General features: G+C 43.2%; 3 protein-coding genes across 3 annotated transcripts; 2 read left to right on the top strand and 1 right to left on the bottom strand.

Annotated features, from left to right (window-relative positions):
* Positions 1 to 1198: 1198 nt before the first annotated feature.
* On the top strand, positions 1199 to 2277 carry LOC100440158 (heterogeneous nuclear ribonucleoprotein C-like 3). The gene has a single exon (XM_009235060.3). The coding sequence runs from the start codon at positions 1214 to 1216 to the stop codon at positions 2111 to 2113; it is 900 nt and encodes a 299-aa protein (XP_009233335.1). The 5' UTR covers positions 1199 to 1213; the 3' UTR covers positions 2114 to 2277.
* Positions 2278 to 11276: 8999 nt separating this feature from the next.
* LOC129058092 (endogenous retrovirus group K member 19 Rec protein-like) lies at positions 11277 to 13283 on the bottom strand. The gene is made up of 2 exons (XM_054549636.1): positions 13038 to 13283; positions 11277 to 11333 (listed from the first exon to the last, which is right to left on the bottom strand). The coding sequence occupies exons 1-2, from the start codon at positions 13281 to 13283 to the stop codon at positions 11277 to 11279; spliced, it is 303 nt and encodes a 100-aa protein (XP_054405611.1).
* A 294-nt stretch (positions 13284 to 13577) lies between these two features.
* On the top strand, positions 13578 to 16422 carry LOC112131888 (PRAME family member 17-like). The gene is given in 3 exon segments (XM_054559874.1): positions 13578 to 13864; positions 14261 to 14839; positions 15864 to 16422. Coding segments are annotated over 3 exon segments (1425 nt in total).
* Positions 16423 to 25028: the final 8606 nt, after the last annotated feature.

Raw genomic sequence — 25028 nt, forward strand, 5'->3', positions numbered from 1 at the left:
AGCATTTTTATAATTTTGTTGTGGCCAAAGGTCACCCAACAACACTACTCTCAGGTTTTATTTTTCTATCTAATGTCCGGAACAGATCAACCCCTTCTCTGCCTCACACTCAGGACTATGAAGGTGACATATCAGTAAAATTCCATCAGTGCTTGTGGAGTTCATGAATGAAGTCATTCTTTTTTTTTTTTGACAGAGTCTCCCTCTGTCACCCAGTCTGGAGGGCAATGTGCAATCTCGGCTCACTGCAACCTCAGCCTCCTGGGTTAAAGCAATTCTCCCACTTCAGCCTCCCAAGTATCTCGATTACAGGCAGCTGCCACCATGCCTGGCTAATTTTGTATTTTTGTAGAGACAGGGTTTCACCATATTGGCCAAGCTGGTCTTGAACTCCTGACCTCAGGTGATCCACCTGCCTTGGCTTCCCAAAGTGCTGGGATTACAGGCATCAGCCAACTCACCTGGCCTTAAATGAGTGAATTCTTGACTTCCACTCTACCGATAATGCTGTCAATTTCTTGATTCATGAAATGAATATGGATATGTGATATGAATGGATATCTGGTTCAATCCATTAATCTGCAGAAAGCCGAAAACCCAATCAGGATTAGCTGGGTGGAGCTTCAGAAATGCAATCAGATATTGCTTTCTGATTGGAAGCTAGCAGTGCATACGTGGAAGGGCGTGGATGGGAGTTGTGATTAGAAGGGTCAATAAAAGCTTCTAAAGACCCACAGAAGAGACCCAAAGTCTTCAAGCCTGGAGTTCCTGCTTGGTTTTCCTGAAGTCTGAGCAGCCTGAAAACTGAGTCCAGATCTGGTAAGTCACTAATTTCTGTAAGAACACTCCCGTCTGACCTACAGTCAGCCGGTCTGGGAAGGTAACAGTGCAGCCTACGAGGGCACAGAGCTATATCCTGTCTTTTTTTTTTTTTTTCATAAGAACGGTTTCAAGCTTTGATCTTTTTTTTCTAAATGCACTTTTGTCTTTATTTCAAAAATGTTGATTGTGCTATTCTTTACGTCATTTCAGAATTCTTGTTGGGGGCCATTTTGTGAAGAGACGAATACTTTGCTGTTGTGGCTGCATTTCTGACCTCGAGTCGCAGTCAGCTTCTCTACTTAGAACCCGGCAGCAGGAGACTTAGAATCGAATCTCTTCTCCCTCCCGCCTTCTGTTTTTGGCTTTTTGAGAAACCTTGTCATCCAACACAATGGCCAGCAACGTTACCAACAAGATGGATCCTCAATCCATGAGCTCCCGTGTGTTCATTGGGAATCTCAACACTCTTGTTGTCAAGAAATCTGATGTGGAGGCAATCTTTTCCAAGTATGGCAAAATTGCGGGCTGCTCTGTTCATAAGGGCTTTGCCTTCGTTCAATATGATAAGGAGAAAAATGCCCGGGCTGCTGTAGCAGGAGAGGATGGCAGAATGATTGCTGGCCAGGTTGTAGATGTTAACCCGGCTGCAGAGCCAAAAGTGAACCGAGGAAACGCAGGTGTGAAAAGACCAGCAGCGGAGATCCACGGCTCCTCTTTTGACTTGGACTATGACTTTCAACGGGATCTTTATGATGGGATGTACAGTTTCCCAGCACGTGTACCTCCTCCTCCTGCTATTGCTCTGGCTGTAGTGCCCTCAAAACGCCAGTGCATATCAGGAAACACCTCACGAAGGGGCAAAGGTGGCTTCAATTCTAAGAGTGGAAAGTGGGGATCTTCCAAGTCTGGAAAGTTGAAAGGAGATGATCTTCAGGCCATTAAGCAGGAGTTGACCCAGATAAAACAGAAAGTGAATTCTCTCCTGGAAAACCTGGAAAAAATTGAAAAGGAACAGAGCAAACAAGGAGTAGAGGTGAAGAATGCTAAGTCTGAAGAGGAGCAGACCAGCGGCTCCGGGAAGAAAGACGAGACTCACGTGAAGATGGAGTCTGAGGGGGGTGCAGATGACTCTGCTGAGGAGGGGGACCTACTGGATGATGATGATAATGAGGATCAGGGGCATGACCAGCTGGAGTTGGTCAAGGATGATGAAAAAGGGGCTGAGGAAGGAGAGGATGACAGAGACAGGGCAAATGGCCGGGATGACTCTGAAGCACATAGTGGGGTTTAGAAATCTTATCCCATTATTTCCTTACCTAGGCACTTGTCTAACATCAAATTTTTCACCAGATACTCTCCCTTAGTATCTTCAGCACATGCTTACTGTTCTCCCCATCCTTGTCCTTCCCACGTTCATTAATTCATATTGCCCTGTGCCTAGTCCCATTTTCACTTCCCTTGATGCTCCTAGAAGTTTTCTTAAGTCTTACCCTGCAATTTTTGCTTTTGTTTCAGATACCTCTTTATGACTTCACAGTAAAAAGGATGTATGGTTTTTATCAACTGTCTCCAAAATAATCTCTTGTTATGCAGGGAATACAGTTCTTTTCATTCATACATAAGTTCAGTAGTTGCTTCCCTAACTGCAAAGGCAATCTCATTGAGTTGAGCAGCTCCTGAAAGCAGCTTGGAGTTAGAAGTATGTGTGTTACACCCCATGTTAGTGTGCTGTGTGGGGCAGTTCAACAAAAATCTAACAATGTATTTTTGTGAATGAGAGTTGGCATGTCAAACGCATCCTCAGAAAAATAATTAGTGTTATAGTCTTAAAATGTGTTTTCTAAAGTTGATATTGTGGGTTATTTTTGTGAACAGCTTGATGTTTGGGACCTTTTTTCCTCAAAATAAACAAATCCTTATTAAACCAGGAATTTAAAGAAAACAAATTCTTGGTGGGAGCAGTGACTCATGCCTGTCATTCCAACAGTTTGGGAGGCCAAGGCGGGAGTATCATTTCAGCCCAGGGGTTTGAGAACAACCTGGACAACATGTCAAAACCCTATCTCTACAAAACATTTGTTTTGAGGGGTGGGAACGGTATCTGGCTCTGTTACCCAGGCTGGAGTGCAGTGGCATGATCTCGACTCACTCCAACCTCTGCCTCCCAGGCGCAAGCGATTCTCATGCCTCCGCCTCCCGAGTAGCTGGGATTATAACCACCCGCCACCATGCCCGGCTAATTTTTGTATTTTTGGTAGAAACAGGGTTTCACCATGTTGGCCAGGTTGGTCTTGAACTCCTAACCTCAAGTGATCCACCTGCCTTGGCCTCCCAAAGTGCTGGGATTACATCAGTGAGCCAGCAATGCCCTGCTTCTTTTTTAAAAAATTAGCTGGGCATGGTGGCATGCATCTGTAGTCCCAGCTACTTGGGTGGCTGAGGTGGGAGAATCCCTTGAGCTCAGAAGATTGAGGCTGCAGTGAGCCATGCTCACACCACTGCTGTACTCCAGCCTGGGCAACAGAGTGAGACCCTCTCTTAAAAAAAAAAATCTTAACCAAACAGTTTTTTAAAAATTCCAATTAATTGTAATCAGTAGGCAGATCCCAAATTCCCCAAAAAAAGGAGGGAAAGAGAGTTTAGAAGGCTCTACGTGCTAGCATCCCATTCAGAGTGTTTAATCCTACAATTGTGGTTTTCTAAGACAGTCTTAAAGATTTCCAATAATTCCCACAACGACCATAAATTATCCTGGGTGTCATCTTCCCATCAATTAAAAAAGGTACGTGAGAGGCCGAGTGCAGTGGCTCATGCCTGTATTCCCAGCACTTTGGGAGGCTGAGGCGGGTGGATCACCTAAGGTGAAGAGTTCAAGACCAGCCTGGCCAACATGGAGAAACTCCATTCCTACTAAAAATACAAAAAATAGCCAGGCGTGGTGGCAGGCACCTGTAATCCCAGGTACTCAGGAGGCTGAGGCAGTAGAAGCACTTGAACCCGAGAGGTAGAGGTTGCAGTGAGCCGAGATTGTGCCATTGCACTCCAGCCTGGCCACAGAGCCCGACACTGTCTCCAAAAATAATAATAATAATAATAATTATAACAGCATGTCTATTCACTCTCCAAAGTGTCTGGGACTGGACAATTAATTGTGAAGCCCTCTACTGTAGCACCATATGCTATAGCATATATGTGGATTTAAATAAATACACATACAAAATGCAAATATATAGTCTATATGCTTTCCATATACTTACATTTCATGAGGTCACAAGCAAATTCAAGGCTAGGTCAGAGTGGAGTGGCTGTCTATGGAAAGGAGAGTGGAAGAGAATCATGGGACTAAAATGAAATAGATATAGATATGAATAGGTAGACATACACACATATAGCTGCAAGACACGGGGTTGTCCTGGACCAATGATGTCAGTGAGCCATGTAAAAAGGCTACAATTCTTGTGATTGTGTGTCTGTTTTCAGGATGGGTTGTAGATTACCTTTTTAGAAAGGCTGATGCCACAGTCATAGTGAAAAAAATAATTATAAAATTTGCTTCCTTTCTGGGGCTGGAGAAATCTCCAATGGGAGGAAAACTCAGTTACTTGGCAGGTTATCACATAGATAAGATTTTACAGATCCAATGGCACTAATATTAACTTCATTATCCTTAGTATTCTACAAAGTTGAGCGAACAAATGGTATCTTGAAACTAAAATTAGCTAAACCAACAAAGGAGACTGCATTATTATTATTTTTTGTTTTGAGACAGAGTCTCTGTTGCCCAGGCTGGAGTACAGTGGTTCTACCTTGGCTCACTGCAACTTCTGCATCCTGGGTTCAAGTGGTTCTCCTGCCTCAGCCTCCTGAGTAGCTGGGATTACAAGCACATGTCACCACACTGAGCTAACTTTAGCATTTTTAGCAGAAAGGAGGTTTCACCATGTTTTCCAGGTTGGTCTCGAACCTCTGACCTTGGGAACTGCCTGCCTCAGCCTCCTAAAGTGTTGGGATTATAGACGTGAACCACCATACCTGGCTGAATCTTTTTTTACTTTTCTCAAAGATGGTGTCACAGTATTGGGTTATATGCACTTAGGAGAGTGAGCCCATCATTCAGTAACAATATGAAGCAATACTTCAAGACCTTGAGGCAGAATTTCAAAGACTATTTCCAGTAGGTGAAGGAGGCTTTCAGTGATGCTTAGACCTTCATGCCCTAGCATTTGGAGATTGCATCCTTTAGAAATGACACCAAGGGAAATCTGCCCCTGAGCACCATTGGATGGGACCGTACCAGATGACTTAAACTTAAGGATATCCGAGGAAAAGCCTTCCCTAGTAGCAGACATCATCACATGGTAGACAGGTTTTCCAAGACAGTGGAGTAAGACTCCATTTGATTTTCTTCCATTGATTGAGACTTGGTTTTGTTTTGTATTAACACAAAATTATCAAACCTATATTTTATGTTGTTAGGTACTTTCACCACTCAAACCAAACACTTCCTAAGGTCTTCTGTTCAAAGTGTAGCCACTCTCTCTAACCAAAGCAATTGCTTGCTATGGAGTCATTTAGATGAAAGGGAAGGATCACAGCTAATAATACAACCTGCTTTCATACACAGTTGTGTAGCAATTGAGGATGCTAAATTCATGATAAGGTTTTTTATCCTTCCTTTTGTATGTTAGTTAATATTTATAATTAAATGACTTGGCATTGAGAAGAAGCTGTAGGTGCAAATGAGTAGCCTATGACTATTATTGATTTCATTACTTTTAATTTATCTCTATGCATAGAAAACATTAGTGTAACTGGGTCTAATCTACATGGTGTCCCAGACTCCCACTAGAATACACTCTGGTTTGACACACATTATGAACACAGTAACGCTATAGGTATCGACATAGACAAAGAATCAGAACATGACCCTGTTACCCTCTGCCATATAATCAGAGAAACTTACTGAAACTAGACATTGGTTCATTGGAGATTCTAGAGGGAAATAGAATGCATCTATAGCTGTAGTATATGAAATAAACATTAGTTTGGTTTATTGGATGCATCACTACTCAGGTCATATTTGGAGAGGAACCTGCTCATTCTTCTATGGAGATGACATGCAAGGATTACTTTATAAAACATATAGAAATATTTTTTCTTCCCACCCCAATTCAAACCATCACCATGCAACCCGGTGTCAATAGAGGTTAAAGCTGTTGAGACAGAAATAATTAAATAAAGCTTCACTGGAAGGTAAATGTCAGGATTGACCTGGAAGACACACATTGACAAAGTAGGTGTTTTCCAAAGTCTGTTACAAGTTGGAATACTTTTGTAAGAAAGGTTAAAAGAAGGGAATGGGACTCCTCCTATCAATTTTATTTTTTAAATTTTCTTTTGTTTTATTGACCTGACAAGGCTCTAATAGAGTTGAGTTTTTGTTTTTGTTTTTTTTTCCATTGGAAGGTACAATACAGCTGTTACAATCATTGACTTTAGATGACATCATAACAGGCTAAAATATTATCTTTGCAAGACAACCAGCAAAACTTCATGATCAGAATCAAATCAGTGTCCTTCTCACTGTCACTGGGTGAAGTCTTCATCAGTACTTGAAGAGTCAGGCATTTATGAACTCAAGAACAGATTCTTTACTCAGGGACAGGATGTAAGCCAATCATAAGATCTTCCACAGATGGTTAATTTGGAAGCCTACCCAATTTGACCTGCAGGTTTTCACTCACAATATGCAGGTGCACATATGACAAAAAATAACCATGATCTTCATATCACTCCTAGCTGTTGAGGATTGGGATTCTTTTGTCCCTTTCTCTCCATAAATGCAGTTTACTCATCTTGTGTGTCAACAAAATATATGGTCTACTTAACAGAGAAAGAGACTCTGTAAAAAAAAAATATATATATATATATATTTTTTATTATGATATCAGTAAAGCAATGGGAATAGATGTGACATTATTTGAGGAGATAAAGGAATATGGAGATTGTGAAAGGAAAAATAAGGAGAATTACATAAATTGTTTTGAAAGACTCATTCTTGGTTATACGGATCAAAACCAAGGGGGCATCAGTGCATTGTTGGAAAGATTCCTCCTCCATGCCCTCAATAACCCCCAACATGTTTACCAAATCTTGGTTTATTCCCAAGATCCCATTAAAACACCCAGTTCAACCCTGTCCAGCCTCCACCCTCACTTCCCTTTGTAATTTTGATATGAATTTATTACAGGACCATGAGGTTCCTATGCCTGCTGCACAATAGCTTACCAATATTCTGAGACAGCAGGGTATGCAACAGAGAGTTTAATGATCACAGGGTGGATGAACGAGAAGCTTGGGTGAGGCCTTCAAGTTCCGCTTCCCAAGGAGTACTGAGGGTCCCTCTGTCTCCCAGACTGGAGTGCAATGGCGCAATTTTGGCGTGTGGATCATGGATAGTAAGAGGCGGGAAAGTTCATGTAGTTTGGTGGTGGTAAGAGGTATGAAGTCATCAGGATGTCAAAACTGCATTCTTTGGGATTTGGTGCCTTGCAGGGCCCTTCAGATCACCTGGCATCAGTAGTTTCACTGACATGCAGAACCTGAAAGAATATCTCAAATAAAAATGTTAGTATTTTACAATGCTTAAATTGTCTTCAGGGCAGTTAAGGGGAACTGTAATCTAAGGTCTACATGATTTTGGGACAGTAGGCTTCCAGCAACCATGAGGAAGCAGGTCAGAGAGCAAGCTGACCTCACGATGAATGCTGAATGCACTGGAAGCTTCGTTTATTTTTGTTTTTCCCCCTCCCTTCTTCACTGATTAAACTTACAAAGTTTATAGATAAAGTTCCAATTTCTTCCAGAGAAGCCTTAACCTAAGCCCTGAGACCTCTAACGCCCTCTGTGGCACCTCTCTTCCACCAGCACAAGCGAATAAACTGCTACCTTAGGTGATATAAAACCCACAAGACCATTCCATACATGGAGATTTTTTTTCTGATTTTGTAGGGATGACTCCTCTGTTTTTATAAAGCTATTTTAACTATGAAACATTTTATAATTTTGATGTGGCCAAAGATCTCCCAACAACACTACTTTCAGATTTCACTTTTTCTGTCTAACATCCAGAATAGATCAAACCCTTCTCTGTCTAAAACTCGAGACTATGCAGGTCCCATATTAGTAAAATTCCATCAGTATTTGGGGAGTTCATGAATGAATGAATTCTTTTATTTATTTATTTTTTTTGACAGAGTCTCCCTCTGTCTCCCAGACTGGAGTGCAATGGTGCAATCTTGGCTCACTGCAACCATTGCCTCCTGGGTTCAAGCAATGCTCCTGCCTCAGCCTCCTGAGTAGCTAGATTACAGGCACCCACCATCATCCCTGGATAATTTTAGTATTTTTGTAGAGACGGAGTTTCACCATGTTGGCCTGGCTGGTCTTGAACTCCTGACCTCAGGTGATCCACCCTAATTGGCCTCCCAAAGTGCTGGGATTACAAGTGTGTGCCACCTAGCCTGGCCTTGAATGAATGAATTCTTGACTTCCACCCTCTCCCTAACACTGTCAATTTCTTGATTCATGAACTTAATATGGATATCTGATATGAATGTATATCTGATTCAATCCATTAATCTGCAGAGAGCCAAAAACCCAATCAGGATTAACTGGGCGGAGATTCAGAAATGCTATCAGATATCACTTGTTGATTGGAAGCTAGCAGTGGATACGTGCAGGGGCATGGATGGGAGTTGTGATTAGAAAGGCCAATAAAATCTTCTAAGGACCCGCAGGAGAGACTCAAAGTATTCAAGCCTGGAGTTCTTCTTGGTTCTTCCTGAAGTCTGAGCACCCTGCAAACTGAGTCCAGATATGGTAAGTCACTAATTTCTGTAAAGACAGTCCCATCTCACCTATAGTCAGCCAGTCTGGGATGGGGACAGTGCAACCTACGATCTCACGTTGCTATATCTATCTTTTGTTTTTCTTAATATGAACAATTTGAAGCTTTGCATTTTTTCCTCTAAATGCAGTTTTGTCTTTATTTCAAAAAATTGGATTTTGCTTTGCTTTATGTCATTTCATAATTCTTGATAGGAGCAGTGAATCATGAATAACCTCAACAATTTGGGAGGCCAAGGTGGGAGGACCATTTGAGCCCAGGAGTTTGAGACCTAACTGCGCAACATGGCAAAAACCCATCTCTGCAAAATATTATTTTTTGGAGGTGGGAGATGGAGTCTCACTCTGTTGCCAAGGCTGGAGTTCAGTGACATGATCTTGACTCACTGCAACCTCTGCCTCTCAGGCTAAAGCAATTCTCATGCCTCAGCCTCCTGAGTAGCTGGTATTACATCCATCTGCCATGATGCCTGGCTAATTTTGGTATTTTTAGTAGAGGTGGGGTTTCACCATGCTGGACAGGTTGGTCTCGAACTCCTGACCTCAAGTTATCCACCTGCCTTGGCCTCCCAAAGTGCTGGAATTACAGCTGTGAGTCAATGGTGCTCGGCGTCTACAAATTTTTTTTTTTTTAATTAGCCGGGCATGGTGGCATGCATCTATATTCCCAGTTATTTGGGTGGCTGAGGTGGAAGAACCACTTGAGCCCTGAAGATTGAGGCTGCAGTGAGCCATGCTCACACCACTGCTGTACTCTGGCCTGGGCAACAGTGTGAGATCCTGAAAAAAAAAAAAAAAACTTAACCAAAGAGGATCTTTGACCTTAATTTTAAACCAATCACATCCTCATTGTAACTCTTCCACCTGAATGGAGACATGGGTATGGGGGTGCATGCCTGTAATCCCAGCTACGTGGAAGGCTGAAGCATGAGAATTGCTTGAACCTCGGAGGCAGAGGTTACAGTGAACCAAGATGGTGCCATTGCACTCCAGCCTGGGTGAGGAAGTGAGACTCAGCTCATCCCACACCAAAAAAAATTAAATTATATCCCCCAGGTGATCACTGGATACATGAAGATTTCTACTGTGTTTTCTTAGGGACTGTCATGTCTGTCTTTGTAAAACTGTTTTAACTCTGAAATATTTTGATAAATTTGATGTGGCCAAGGATCCCTCAACAAAGATACTTTCAAGTTTTTTCTTTCTGTCTAATGTCAGGAAGAGATTCAACCCTTCCCTAGCTCACACTCAGGACTATGAAGGACACATATTGGTAAAACCCCATGTTTGTGGAGTGAATCAGTGAATGAGTCCTGGACTTTCACCTTATCCCTAATTCTTTCACTTTGATGGATGAATATCTAATTCCATTGGTTAATCTGGAAGAAAGCCAAAATTCCAATCAGGATTAACTGTGTGGAGCTTAAGAAGTCTAATCAAATGTAGTTCTCTCTCTCTCTTTCTTTTTTTTGAATCTAGCCTGAAGGGGTGGCCTACCCCTCCACACCTGTGGGTATTTCTAGTTGGATGGGATGAGAGACTGAGAAAAAGAAATAAGACACAGAGAGAAAATATAGAGAAACAACAGTGGGCGCAGGAGACTGGCACTTATCACACAAAGGACCTGCATCGGCACCAGCCTCTGAGTTCCCTCAGTTTTTATTGATTATTATTTTCATTATTTCAGTGAAAAGGAATGTAGTAGGAGGGCAGGGTGATAATAAGGAGAAGGTCAGCAAAAAACAAGCGAGCAAAAGAATCTGTCATAATTAAGTTCAAGGGAAGGTACAATGCCTGGATGTGCACATAGGCCAGATTTATGTTTCTCTCCACCCAAACATCTCAGTGGAGTAAAGAATAACAAGGCAGCATTGCTGCAAACATGTCTCACCTCCCACCATAGAGCAGTTTTTCTCCCATCTCAGAATTGAACAAATATACAATCGGGTTTTATATCGAGACATTCAGTTCCCAGGGGCAGGCATGAGACAGTGGCCTTCCTCAATCTCACCTGCAAGAGGCTTTCCTCTTTTACTAATCTACCTCATCACAGACCATTTACAGGTGTTTGGCTGGGGTATAGTCAGGTCCTTCTCATCCCACGAGGCCATATTTCAGACTATCACATGGGGAGAAACTTTGGACAATACCCAGCTTTCAAGGGCAGAGGTTCCTGTGGCTTTCTGCAGGGCATTGTGCCCCTGGTTTATTGAGACTAGAGAATGGCGATGACTTTTACCAAGTATACTGCTTGTAAACATTTTGTTAACAAGGCATGTCCTGCACAGCCCTAGATCCCTTAAACCTTGATTTCACACAACGTATGTTTTTGTGAGGTCCAGTTTGGGTCAAAGTGGCTGGGGCAAAGTGGCTGGGGCTAAGCTACAAATTAACAACATCTCAGCAAAGCAATTGTTTAAAGTACAGGGCTTTTTCAAAATGGAGTCCTTATGTCTTCCCTTTCTACGTAGACACAATAACTGTCAGGTCTCTCTTTCTTTTCTCTACATATCCCCCTTTTCTTTTTGACAAAACCGCCATTATCATCATGGCCCGTTCTCATTGGTTGCTGTCTTTCCGGAGCCGTTGGATACACCTGTAGACTAACAATAGAGAGGACAGACATACAAGGATTAATACAAAGTTTGCAATAGTGACATTTCCAATGGTTTTAACCCAAGTGACAGGGTTAAGATAGGTGAGGCTATCAGCAGCTTTTACCATTGCCTTAGTCTCTGGCACCAGATTTAACTGGGCTTTCGATGTTTCAAAAATTTGTTCATTCAATTTTGAAATATCTAAAGTAAGATTATCTTCTCTTCCTTGTAGATGGCATCTAACCATGTCCCAGTGATGTTCAGATTCATTATAGGCTCAAGGTGTAATACAAAAATCGGATGTATTCCAGTCACACTGTAACTGAAAAAGATATTCCAAACTTATGAGCCTATTTCCCATCCAAATGACAGTTTGTCTAAGATCATTAATTTGATTGCCAATTTTTAATCTATTTGAGTCTGAGAATTCCACAATTTTGAGGAATTCTTTTGCCAATTATTCACATATTCTGCAGTTTGAACAGAGGAGTGTAAAGCAATTCCAGCAGCCGCAGCAGTAGCTGTGACTGCAATAAGACCCATAATCACTGCAATCAAAGTAAAAATGAATCTATTAGATCTAGTTAGAACTCCTTTTAATACGTCTGTTAAGATATGTAAAGATGGAGAAGCCTCCCACGGTCAATCCATGGACACAGGGATCCACACGCCCTCTCTTGCCCTCACTAACAGAATACAATGCTGCCAATCAAAAGTTGAATCAATGCAAGTAAACAATCTACAATTTTCACAGGTTATAGTTTGGGAATCTAGTCTAATAACTATGTTTCCTACAACTAGCATATAAGGGGGTTTTACACAACTTTGCAAAGGAATTGTCAGATTGGAATTTAGGTTAATAGTATAATATGGCTTATGATTTCTTGTTCCCATAACTTGATTTTCAGACTAAATTCTAATGTGGTACGAGGCCACAGTGAGCTTCCATAATTCTGGGTGTTCAGGACCAACAACAGGACTGACTAACTTTGGTCGGGGTGATGAAATTTCCTTTTCACCCCATTTCCATGGATAGTGTGATTCTAGCCTTCTATAAACCTTGTCTAGCTTTTTAGTTAAATCACTATCATAGGCCGGATTAGTGGGCCAGACAGATAGAGCCTGGAACATGGTGGGTATGCCTGTACAATCATAATATAATTGGCCTTGAAGGGCCCAGTCTACAATAGTTCCAAATTTATTGTTTTGTACTACTACCGCAGTATCAGCCACACATTCTTCCCAAAAGAAGACTTCTGGGTCTTTTGATTCTTTTGGAATTTCCTTGGGGCAAAGTTTTCCCTTAGTCCTAAATTTTAATGATCTTTGGTAGGAAGAATCCTGTAAATTATTCTTTTGTGACCCGAGTGACATTCCACTTACCACGTGATAAATAAATTTACTGGTGGCACTGACAGTAGGTACTTCTACCAACAAATTTTGGTTTGTAGGCATTAAGCATCCTGGTGCTTCTCTCAGGCAAATAGGAGAATAATGATACCCAGTAGAAATGTTTAACATCATTCCTTCTTCTTCAGGTTGGGCAGGGCCATGGTCACCTGTGGGGCCTGGTACCCATGCACTATTTTTAACATATACTTCAATAGGATTACCTATGCAAGTGACTGCCCAAATTAAGGGTGGGAAAGGCACATAGGCCCAGTAAGTACAGTTAGCTGTAGCGGCTCCTGCAGACATAGGGAGACTTACCACTATTGATACAATCATTAAAGCTGCAAGCAGCTTATTCTCTGCAGTTTGTGTTACCCTTGTGTTTTCCAGGCTTTTTTCAGCTAACTGTGTCAGCTTCTTTAGCTGGGCCCAGGTCGGCGGCTCCGCTTTCTTGGTTGATGGCAACTTTATCTGCTCTTCTGATATCACCATTTTGCTCACCTGGTGAGTTGATGGTGCTCGATTGTGGGTTTTCTGTTTCTGCAGAGGCACTTTCATTTGCATCTCCGATGGCTTCATTGTAGAACTTCAAATGTCTTGTCCGTATCGAAAAGGAAGCTGATTATCTCCTGGTGAAACACAAGCAAAACCTGTCCCTCATGTTATCACCTTACCTATTTCCCATGTTTTATTTTTGTTGTCTTTCCACCAAATCAGTTTTCCCTCATGTGGGCTGTTCCTTTTACCAGTAAAATGTTGTTCTGCAGAAGTAGTGGTCTCATTTCTATAAATGAGGCATGAGAAACTTTCCTTTTTGTTGGATTGTCCTTTAGAGCTTTTCCTTACAGATTTGTCAGAATGAGCCTTCAGGCCCCATCCAGTATCCTGGAGCTGGCAGGGCAGAGCCAGCTGAGGAACCAGTTCTTGACTATCTTCACCCTGGATGAGCTGCCCAGGGAGGTCTTCCCTCTGATGTTCATGGAGGCCTCCAGCATGAGATGTTTTGGGGCCCTGAAGCTGATGACACAGACCTGGGCCTTCCTCCACCTCCCTCTGGGATCCCTGATGAAGACAACTCATCTAGAGACCTTGCGAGCTTTGCTGAAGGGACTTGATACACTGCTGTCCCAGAAGGTTCACCCCAGGTGAGGTGACTCAGGTGGCCTAGGGGGGAGGGTCCAGGCATCCAGGGAAGGGACAGCTGGCTCAGGAGGAGTGGCAGTGTGTGGGAGCTAGCGTGGCTTAGAGGCTTCTGATGGTGCCCATGAGAGGCCTTGGTCATTGCCCAGATCCTCTGGAAAAGGACTGCTCACCATACAGGGTCCACTGAGGAAACAGGAACCTGCTTCTTCCCAGTGGAAGGTAAAGGTACTAGAAGTGGTTACCAGGCAGAATAAAAGGGGGAAAGGGATGGAGAAAAGACAGAAGGGGGAGCACTGAAGACAGGAGCAGCTGATTGATGTCCTGGATGTGGAGTGAAAGCTCAGGTCAGGGGTGGGTCCTTGCCTACACTCTGAGCTTTTCCCCTATGTTACTTACAGGAGGTGGAAACTTCAAGTGCTGGATTTGTGAGATGTTGATGAGAATTTCTTGACCATATGGTCTGGAGCCAAGGCCCTCTCCTGCTCCCCAGAGGCCATGAGTAAGAGGCAGACAGTGGAGGACTGTCCAACGATGGGAGAGCGTCAGCCCTTGAAGGTGTTCATAGACCTCTGCCTAAAGGAAAGTACACTGGATGAATGCCTGAGCTACCTCTGTGGGTGGATCCACTACAGAAGAGGTCTAGTGCACCTGTGGTGTAATAAGGTGCAGAATTGCTCAATGCCAACTTCAAGTTTCAGAAATTTATTGGAAAGGATATACCCAGACAGTATCCAGAATTTGGAAGTTAGGAGAAAGTGCTCTCTGAATAAAACGGGAAAGTTTGCCCCTTACCTGAGCCGGATGAGCAATCTTCACAAACTCTTTTCAGTCTTCGATTATGACAGTGAGTTATATGTGAGAAGCCAACAGCAGTTCGTTCCTGACTTGGACTCTCCATTCCTCTGTCTGTCTTACCCTCAGATGCTTTACATAAGAAAGGTCAATAATATCAAAAAGCATCTGGAGCACCTGCTCAGGTAAGAAAGGATGGTGAGCTTTCTCTGCAGACCATACCATAGACTTCTGTTCTTTTTCACAGTAAATGCTAGTGGACATCTACTGTGTGCCAGCCACTGGTGATGTCACAGGGAATGGGACACTAGAACGTCAACACATTATGCTGTTCAGTGCTCTATATCCTGAAGTGGGTATCACAAGACCGCTGAAATAAGGGCACAGGGATGGCCTGGGGTAGATGCTACACAGAGAGACGTGTAGGGAGCTAGTTAGTCAGGGGTTCAGATCTAGGGAGGGTGCATTTGTGAATTCCTCTTTAGGAAGCATGTTTGAAGTTAATATGATGAAACTTACTCTTCATATAGAGGAGAGTATGAAAGAAGGGAAAGTGCATCAAACCTGTGTGTTTCACAGTAGAAGCTCCGTCCTCACAGCTTAGTAAACACCAATGATCCTGTCTCTAATTCCCTGTATGTAAAAGGTTCTATTGAACCCCAGGAAAAGTAGTTGACACAGGAAAAGCGTGCTTCTTGGACAGAGGTGAGGGAGTAGGCAGGAGAGTGGTATAAAGTGATAGGTGGTTTACAGATGCAGGCATGTCAGGGAACCTTTGCAGGCAGGTGGCCCTAGCTGATGTCCCTAGACCTTGCTCAGTTGAGTTTTTTGTGCACATCTCCCACTGGGCTTCTCTGGCACAGAGCTGAGGTTGTCTGCTGAAAGATGAAGTAAAGAGGCTTTAAAGATTTTGTGGCCTTGAACCAATCACACAAGCAAGGGTGACAAGACTGAGCCTAAAATGGAGCTGCCCCTGAATGATCTGAATCTTCATCAGGCAGCACCTTGCATGCGGGCCATCATCCGATGATGGGAACAAACTTGTGTTTGGGTGAAACAGGCTTCCCCATTGCAGGTTACTATAACACCTGTGTTGCAGTAAGGTGCAGAATTACTCAAAGCCCACTTCAAATTTACTGTTGAGATTATTTCCCACCCCCCTCCTCTAACTGGCACTGTTGCCCATAGCTAATTTCTTGTTATCCTTAGGTGCCTCAAGAACCCCTTGGGGACCTTTATATTCTGTCATGCTTACCTAGCTGATCGGGACATGGAGTGTCTGTCTCAGTACCCAAGCCTCAGTCAGCTAAAGGAGCTGCATCTGATACCTATCCTAATGTGGACCACGAATCTTGAGCCCCTTGGAGCTCTGCTAGAGAAAGTTGCTGCTACTCTCGAGACCCTCACCTTAAAGGACTGTCAGATCCAGGACTCCCAACTGAGGGTCCTGCTGCCTGCCCTGAGCCACTGCTCCCAGCTCACCACCTTATACTTTTGCGGAAACGAGACCTCCAGGAATTCTCTCAAAGACCTGTTGCATCACACAGGTGGGCTAAGCAAATTATACCTGGAGTTGCACCCTGCCCCTGTGGAGAGTCTTGACAACAGGGGTCATGTCAATTGGGAGATCTTTGCCCCAATTCAGGCTGAGCTGATGCGTACAATCAGGGAAGTCAGGCAGCCCAAGAGGATCTTTTTTGGTCCCATCCCCTGCCCTACCTGTGGCTCATGGCCATCTGAGAAAGTGGATTTCCATCTTTGCTCTTAGGGAAGGCCTGGTTAGTGGGATGGATACGCTTTCTCCTGGACCCTTGGGCACTAAAATCTAAGACACAGGTGCTTTTTTTTTTTTTTTTTTTTTTTTGCTGGAGTCTCGCTCCGTCCCTCAGGCTGAAGTGCAGTGGCACAATCTCAGCACTGCAACCTCCATCTTCCAGGTTCAAGTGATTCTCCTGCCTCAGCCTCCCTAGTAGCTGGTGGTACTGGTGTGTGCCACAACACACACCCAGGTAATTTTTGTTTTGTTTTTTTTTCTTTTTTTTTTTTTTGAGATGGAATCTCAGTCTGTCACCCAGGCTGGAGTGCAGTGGTGTGATTTCAGCTCACTGCAACCTCTGCCTCCTGGGTTGATGCCATTCTCCTGCTTCAGCCTCCCAAGTAGCTGGGACTACAGGTGCCTGCCACCACACCCAGCTAATTTTTGGTATTTTTAGTAGAGTCAGGGTTTCACCGAGTTAGCCAGGATGGTCTCCATCTCCTGACCTCGTGATCTGCCCACCTCGGCCTCCCAAAGTGTAATTTTTGTATTTTTAGTAGAGACAGGGTTTCACAATGTTAGAGGACGCTGGCCTCAAACACCTGACCTGAAGTGATCAGACCACCTTGGCCATCCACAGTGCTGGGTTTACAGGCATGAGCAGCCGAGCCCAGTCAGGTGCATCTTAAAGGAAGCACACAGCCATATGTTTCAGGCACGTGATGACCGTGAGTGGAAAAACAAAGGTGAATCAGCTGGGGGCAGGACTGGGTGAAAATGCTGACTTGGCATCGATGAGGCCTTCAGGGACCTGTTTCCTAGACTCAGAAATGGAACCTGAATTTCTAGAGAGATGCAGGAGTTACCCTCACAAGGACGGTTATTTAAAAATGTCAAAAGTAAATGGAACCTGAATGGAAACTTTCTGGTGTCTTCCATGATTGATCAATCCCTTTTAGCTATTTATACATCAGAAATCTCTAGTTACTGATGAGAGGTACTAAGTCATCTGTGATTGAGGTTCAGCTGAAGCAAATCAAGGCATCAAAACTGAAATGTGATCATTTTGATTAATTCTCACCAATTTTTTACTTCCCTTCAGTCGTCTGTTTCTTCCTTACTTTCTCCCATAATTGTTCACTGGGTTCATTCACAAAGGATGCACACTTGCGGCCTGGAACATTCTGTGTGGGCAGTGATGATGAGCCACTGAAATCTACCCTCTTTTCAGGGGCCCTCACTGCTCCCCAGATACTGAGCCCCTTCTCACTCCTAATGGGCAGATCCAGAGGAATCCACTCCTGATCTTTGGCCATGCCAGGAAATGGCTTCACTGCACGAGGGGCTGCCCCCTGACCTTGAAGGGAATGGCCACAGTGTGTATTGCAGGAGCCTTATGACATCACCAACCCTTGCCTGTCCTCAAGGTGGCTGGTGGGTTTCACTGAATTAAAGTGGTTGTGTCCAGTTTCCCTTTTAGAAAAACACATATTACATATTCTAAATATTTCTAGTCCACATTAATAGAAAAACACATCTTTTGGAAAGCTAATTCATACCAATGAGATATCTTCCTATAACATCTCCCTTCTCTCCTTATCAAGAAACACAAGAGACCAGGACACTGACCTGTAGGCAGCATTTCCTCGCTGCCTTGAGAATCTAATTGGAACTTGCCCCCTGTGGGCCAGGAAGCTCTCTGATGGTTCACTGAGGTGAAACTGGGCTCACTGTATTGACCCGGTTTATCTCAAATTCCTAGACTCAAGTGTTCCTCCCGTCTTGGCCTCCCAAAGTGCTGGAATTACAGGCATGAGCCACCATGCCTAGTCTTACTATTTTTCTAATTTTAAAATTATTGTGGATATATAAATCTCATGCATATTTACAGGGTACATCTGATGTTCTTTTTTTTTTTTTTTTGTGAGATGGAGTCTCCCTCTGTCACCCAGGCTGGAGTGCAATAGCACAATCTCGGCTCACTGCAACCTCCACCTTTGGGGTTCAAGAAATTCTCCTGCCTCAGCTTCCTGAGTAGCTGGGACTACAGGAAGCCGTCATCACACCTGGATAATTTTTGTATTTTAAGTGGAGACAGGGTTTCACCAGGTTGTCCAGGCTGGTCTTGAACTCCTGACCTCAGGTAATCCACCCGCCTCAGCCTCCCAAAGTGCTGGGATTATAGACATGAGCCACAGCACCTGGCTTGATATTCTGATACAAGCATAAAATGAGTAATGTTCAAATCAGGGTAACGCAGGTTTTCACCATCTCAAGAATTTATCATTTCTTTGTGTTAGCAACATTCCAATTCCTTTGTTTTAATTATGTAGAAATTTACTATGAACTATTGTCAATATGAGTTGCCCTATGGTGTTACTGAACTCTAGATCTTATTCCTACCTAACTGCATTTTTGTACCCATTAACCATCCCCTTCTTTTTTTTTTTCTGTTTTTTTTTTTTTTTTTTTTTTTTGAGATGGAGTCTTGCTTTGTCACCCAGGCTGAAGTGCAGCAGTGCGATCTCAGCTCACTGCAAGCTCCACATCCTGGGTTGATGCCATTGTCCGGCCTCAGCCTCTGAGTAGCTGGTACTAGAGGTGTGTGCCACCACATCTGGATAATTTTTTTTGTATTATTAGTAGAGACGGGGTTTCACCATATTAGCCAGGATTGTCTCAATCTTCTGACCTCACGATCCTCCTGCCTTGGCCTCCCAAAGTGCTGGGATTAGAGGCATGAGCCACCATGCCCTTCTTATTCTTTGTTTCCCATTATCCTTCCTAGCTTCTGATGACCATCATTCTACTTTCTATTTTTAAGTTTCATGTTTTTTAGTGCCTAAATATGTGTGGGAACATGCCATGTTTGTCTTTCTGTATCTGGCTTACTTCACTTAACATAACGCCCTCCAGTTCCATCCATGTTGTTGCAGATGACAGGATTTCATTCATGTTTATGGCTGAATGATATTCTATTGTGTATATTTACCACATTTTCTTGTTCCATTCATCTGTTGATGGACACTTAGGTTGTTTCCATATTTTGGCTATTGTGGATAGTGCTGTAATAAATATGGGAGTGCAGGCCAGGTGCAGTGGCTCACACCCATAATCCCAGAACTTTGGGAGGCCAAGGCAGGTGGATCACTTGAGGCCAGGAGTTAGAGACCAGCCTGACCAACATGGTGAAACTCCGTTTCTACTAAAAATACAAAATTAGCCGGACATGGTGACACACACCTGTAATCCCAGCTACTTGGGAGGCTGAGGGAGGAGAATCACTTGAACCCAGAAGGCAGAGGTTGCAGTGAGATAAGATCACACCACTGCACTCCAGCCTGTACAACAAGAGTAAAAACTCAGTCTCACAAAAATAAAAAGAAATAAAGAAAAAGAAAAATAATATGGAAGTGCAGATATCTCTTGGATATATTTCTTTTTTCTTTTGGATATATATCCAGCAGGGGAATTTATGGTTCATATAGTAATTCTATGTTTATTTTTTGGAGGAAACTCCATACTGTTTTTCATAGTAGCTGTACTAATTTACATAACTACCAATGGTGTACCAGGGTTCTCATTTCTCCATATTCTCCTTGGCATTATTTTCTGTTGGTTTTTCTATTTTTTCAGAGACAGGGTCTTGCAATGTTGCCCAGGTTGGTTTTGAACTTCTGGCCTCAAGTGATCCTCCCACCTCAGCCTCTCAAAGTGCTGCGATTACAGATGCGAGTTACTGCACCTGATCTACTGAGTAAATTAGAATCCTCACAGGAGGCTATGACTCTGGGTTACCTGATTTATATCAGTTGACACACATGTATTAGGACCTGAGAAAGCCTAAAAATGAATGACTACATCATTCCCTCAAAAGCTACTTCTAGGGACGACCCAAACAAGGAAACCCTGCTCGAGTTGCCTGCCACCTTTGAAACCGTCAGGCCATTAGAATGAAGATTGTCCACTATTGCACCAGGTCTCTGTTGGACCAAACCCTTTTGGCTCAGACACTGTTCGCTTAGAGGACATTTCTTTTTTCTTTTTCTTTTCTTTCTTTTTTTTTTTTTTGGGGGACAGAGTCTTGCTCTGTCACCCAGGCAAAGAGACTTTCCATGAGCTATCTACTGATGATGATCAGACCTTCCATGACCCGGAACCTGGAGCTAATGGCTTTTAGAAACAAAAACAGAGGAAAACTGTCCTTGAGCCTCATTTGAAGGGATTCTGTCAGGTGAGTTACATTTAAGGATTTCCATGGGAAATCCTCTTCTAGAGGTAGATGGTGTTAGGAAATCGCTTTCCCAAGATGACAGAATAAGACACCCTGTGACTTCCTTTCACTGATGAAGACTTGCTTTTATTTTGCACTAACACAAAAGATTCCAGTTTATGCCTCTATTTTCATAGGAATTTTTCCTTCTCAAATCAAACATCCTCTAGATCCTCTATTCAAAATGTAGCCATGTAGCCACTCTTTTTTTTTTTTTTTTTTTTTTTGAGATAGAGTTTCCCTCTGCTGCCCAGGCTGGAGTGCAGTGGCACCATCTTGGCTCACTGCAACCTCCATCTCCTGGGGTAAAGCAATTCTCTCACCTCAACCAGCAGCTGGGATTATAGGCATATGTCACCGCACACAGCCTTGATTTTTCTTCACTTTAAACCTGAGTAATCTACAGTTAATTTTATGGAGACAAAAAGGCACTGAAAAAGGCACTGTGTTGTCTGATCAATGAGGTTTCACCCCAGGAACTAATGGCATGAAAATGAAATCATGATGATCATCTCCTCCTATTCTTTACTTCCCTCTGGGTGTGTGTTACCACCTTGCTTCTTTATGTGAGTGTTCAGAAGGTTAACACACAATACTAGTTGGACACAAAGGGCCTGGATCATTCTAAGTGACCAGTGGGTGTGAGGCCCTGAAGTTAAGCTCCTTCTTCTCAGGGGCCCTCACTTCAATCCAGATGCTGAGACCCTGCTCACTCTTAATGGGTGGATCCAGAACCCTCAATTTCTGACCATTACCTGTGCCAGGAAAGGACTTCACTGCAAAAGGTGTGGCCCCTGCCCTGGAAGGGAAGGCCCACACTGTGCATGAGCAGGAGCCCCAGGGCATTGCCAATCCATGCCTGTCCTCATGGTGGGTAGCGGCCCTTGCTGAATTAAACTATGTGTCACCAGTAAAGACATCATATTCCCTTTTATCTAAATATGAAACTCATAGAGGCATATAACACTTGTAAAATTTTTTTTTTCTTCTTTAGTGGAGTTTCACTCTTTTTGCCCAGGCTATAGAGTGCAATGGTGTGATCTTGGCTCACTACAACCTCCACCTCTTGCATTTAAGTGATTCTCCTGCCTCAGCCTCCGGAGTAGCTTGGATTATAGATGCGTACCACCATGCCGGCTAATGCTGTATTTTTAGTAAAGACGTGGTTTCACCATTTTGGCCAGGCTGGTCTTGAACTCCTGACCTCGGGTGATCCTCCTGCCTTGGCCTCCAAAGTGCTGAGATTATAGGCATGAGCCATCACGCTGGGCCCATTCTATGGGTTTTGATAAATGGATAATGACACGTTTCCACCATTGTAGAATCATGCAGAGTAGTTTCACTTCCCTAAAAAGCCTCTCAGCTCTGCCTATTCATCCCACTGTACCCCAAACCCCTGGCAACCACTGGGCTTTCTGCTGTGCCCACGAACTTGCCTTTTCCAGAGTGTTTTACAGAATGTCATCTTTTCACATTGGCTTCCTTTAGCTTGTACCATAACATGCATTTAGTGATTCTCCATGTTGCTTCCGGGCTTGATAATCTTCTATTGATTGGATGAATCACTGTTTTTATCCATTCACTATTGGAGGGCATCTTGGTTGCTTCCAAGTTTTGGCAATTATGAATAAAGCTGATAAATACATCTGTTGGCGGGTTTACTCATTTAGGTAAATATCAGCTAGGATGATTACTGGATAGAGCACTGTGGGTATTTTAGAATTTTTTTTTTCCTGGACAATCTCATCTACTAGACAGACATTGCCTCTTAAAGGTTAGGGACTAGGCTGGGAGCAGTGGCTCATGCCTGTAATCCCAGCACGTTGGGAGACTGAGGCGGGAGGATGACCTGAGGTCAGGAGTTGGAGACCAGCCTGGCCAACATGGTGAAACCCCATTTCTTTTTTTCTTTTTCTTTTCTTTCTTTTTTGTTTTGAGACGGAGTCTTGCTCTGTCACCCAGGCTGGAGTGCAGTGGTGTGATGTCGGCTCACTGCAACCTCCACCTCCTGGGTTCAAGTAATTCTTCTGCCTCAGCCTCTAAAGTAGCTGAGATTACAGGCACATACCAACACACCAGGCTAATTTTTGTATTTCTAGTAGAGATAGGGTGAGGCAGGAGAATCACATGAACCTGGGAGGTGGAGGTTGCAGTGAGCCAAGATCGTGCCACTGCACTCCAGCCTGGGTGACAAGAGTAAAACTCCATCTCAAAAAAGAAAAAAAGGGTAGGGACTCTGTCTCTGTCACCCTGTGGTCCTGCAGGTGAGCATGGAGCCTGATATGTGCTAGCAAATGCTGTTGACCACAAGGCACATAGAACAATATCAGTTCACAGCCACTAATTTGTCAATTTGGGGACGTCAACATTAGCGGGCTACCAATTATGTAAATAAGTTGGATATGAAAGACAGAGCTGTGGTGATGCTGTGGTCACTCCCTGTGTATCGTGAAGTCCAGCAATCAGAAGAAGCACATGCGGGCAACTTCATTTGTTTCTCATACATCCCCCCTTCCCTGCAATTAATACAGACAGGGCTCTCAATGTAAGACAATCCAATAATACAGACAACAAATGTCTCCTCTGAACTTTCCCTCCATCCCTACCCCCTCTCCAGATAGTTCAGTTTAGTGTGCCTTCTTCCAGACTCTTCCATGACTTCCTAACCATCCTTATGTGCACATAGAGCTGTCTGGGTTTTTTTGTTTCCTGTTTTTTTGTTTGTTTGTTTTTTCTTTTTTTATTGAGACAAAGTTTTGCTCTTGCTGCCCTGGCTGGAGTGCAATGGTGAGATCTCAGCTCACTGCAACCTCCACCTCCTGGGTTCAAGCTATTCTCCTGCCTCAGCCTCCAGAGTAGCTGGAGTTACAGTCGTGCACCACCATTCATGGCTAATTTCATATTTGTAGTAGAGCCGCTGCACCTGGACGGACAATGTCGGATTGTATTCTTCCTTATAGAAATAGTGTTTTACTGTGGTATTGATCATCTCACTTTTTCCCACTTAAGTGTAAATCTTGAAGATTTGTCCTCATTCTAATTAGCTGACATAGAGTAGTTTATAAAATGAATAGTGCACAGTTTAATCTTTGCCTGTTTATGTATATTTATTTTACTATTACAGACCATATGGTACTAAAATTCCATGTACACACTGAAGTTTCTATTTGGCTTCTCAAAGCTTTCCCTCTATTTATCCCATCTCTTCTGGATCATCAATTTTCTTGTCTCTGATAAATTGTTTTCATCAGCTTATGACCAGGTCCTTCGCAAACTTTCATTTTGAAAATGAAGCAAAAGGAAAAGAAAGAAAAACTGTGCTTGCTGCCATAGGAGTCTCTAGCTAGCATTCATTTCTTCCCATTTCCAGCAGAATTTCTCTAAAGTGTTCTGGGCTGGGTGTAGTGTCTCACCCCTGTAATACTAGTACTTTGTGAGGCCAAGGCAGGCAGATTGCTTGAGCTCAGGAGTTCAAGACCAACCTGGGCAACATGGTGAAATCTGGTCTCTACAAAAAAGTAGCCAGGTGTGGTGGTGCACACCTGTAGTCCCAGGTACTTAGGAAGATGAGGCTGGAGGACGGCTTGAGCCCAGGAGGTCAAGGCTGCAGTGAGGCAAGATAGTGCCATGGCATTCCAGTCTGGGTGACAAAGTGAGACCCAGTCTCACAAAAAAAAAAAAAAAAAAAGAATTCTGCACGTTCCAATCATGACATTTTAGTCTCTCATATACTCTCAGTATAATTTTCACTATATTCCAAATACACAGAAAAATATACTAAGTAATACACAAAACACAAAATTACTCACACCCAGCTTTATTGTTAACATTTTGCCATATTTACTTTAGATTTCCCAGATGAATTACCTTCCAGATGAGTCTTCCTGGGTGACCCTCCCTTGTTGCTGGAGTCTAGTCTCTTACTTTCTGCCCAGACAAAACCACTTTCTTGAATTTGTTATATTTTGGCTGAGTATGGTGGCTCATGCTTGCAATCCCAGCACTTTGGGAGGCTGAGGTGGGAAGATCACTTGAAGTCAGGAGTTTGAGACCCACCCGGCCAACATGGTGAAATCACATCTCTACTAAAAATACAAAAATCAAATTACATATCTGTAATCCCAGCTACTCGGGAGACTGAGACAGGAGAATTGCTTGAATCCAGGAGAAGGAGGTTGCAGTGAGCTGAGATCCCGCCACTGCATACCAACCTGGGCAACCGAGTGAGACTCTGTCTCAAAAAAATCAATAAATAAATTCTAATCAGAGACCTCAGTCCCTCAAATCTCTAGGCTCAGATAATTTCCATGTGATTTTTTCCATGCTGTCAGTTATTTTTATTTGT

This window comes from Pongo abelii, chromosome 1 (genome assembly GCF_028885655.2).
Source record: "Pongo abelii isolate AG06213 chromosome 1, NHGRI_mPonAbe1-v2.0_pri, whole genome shotgun sequence".
NCBI lineage: Eukaryota > Metazoa > Chordata > Mammalia > Primates > Hominidae > Pongo > Pongo abelii.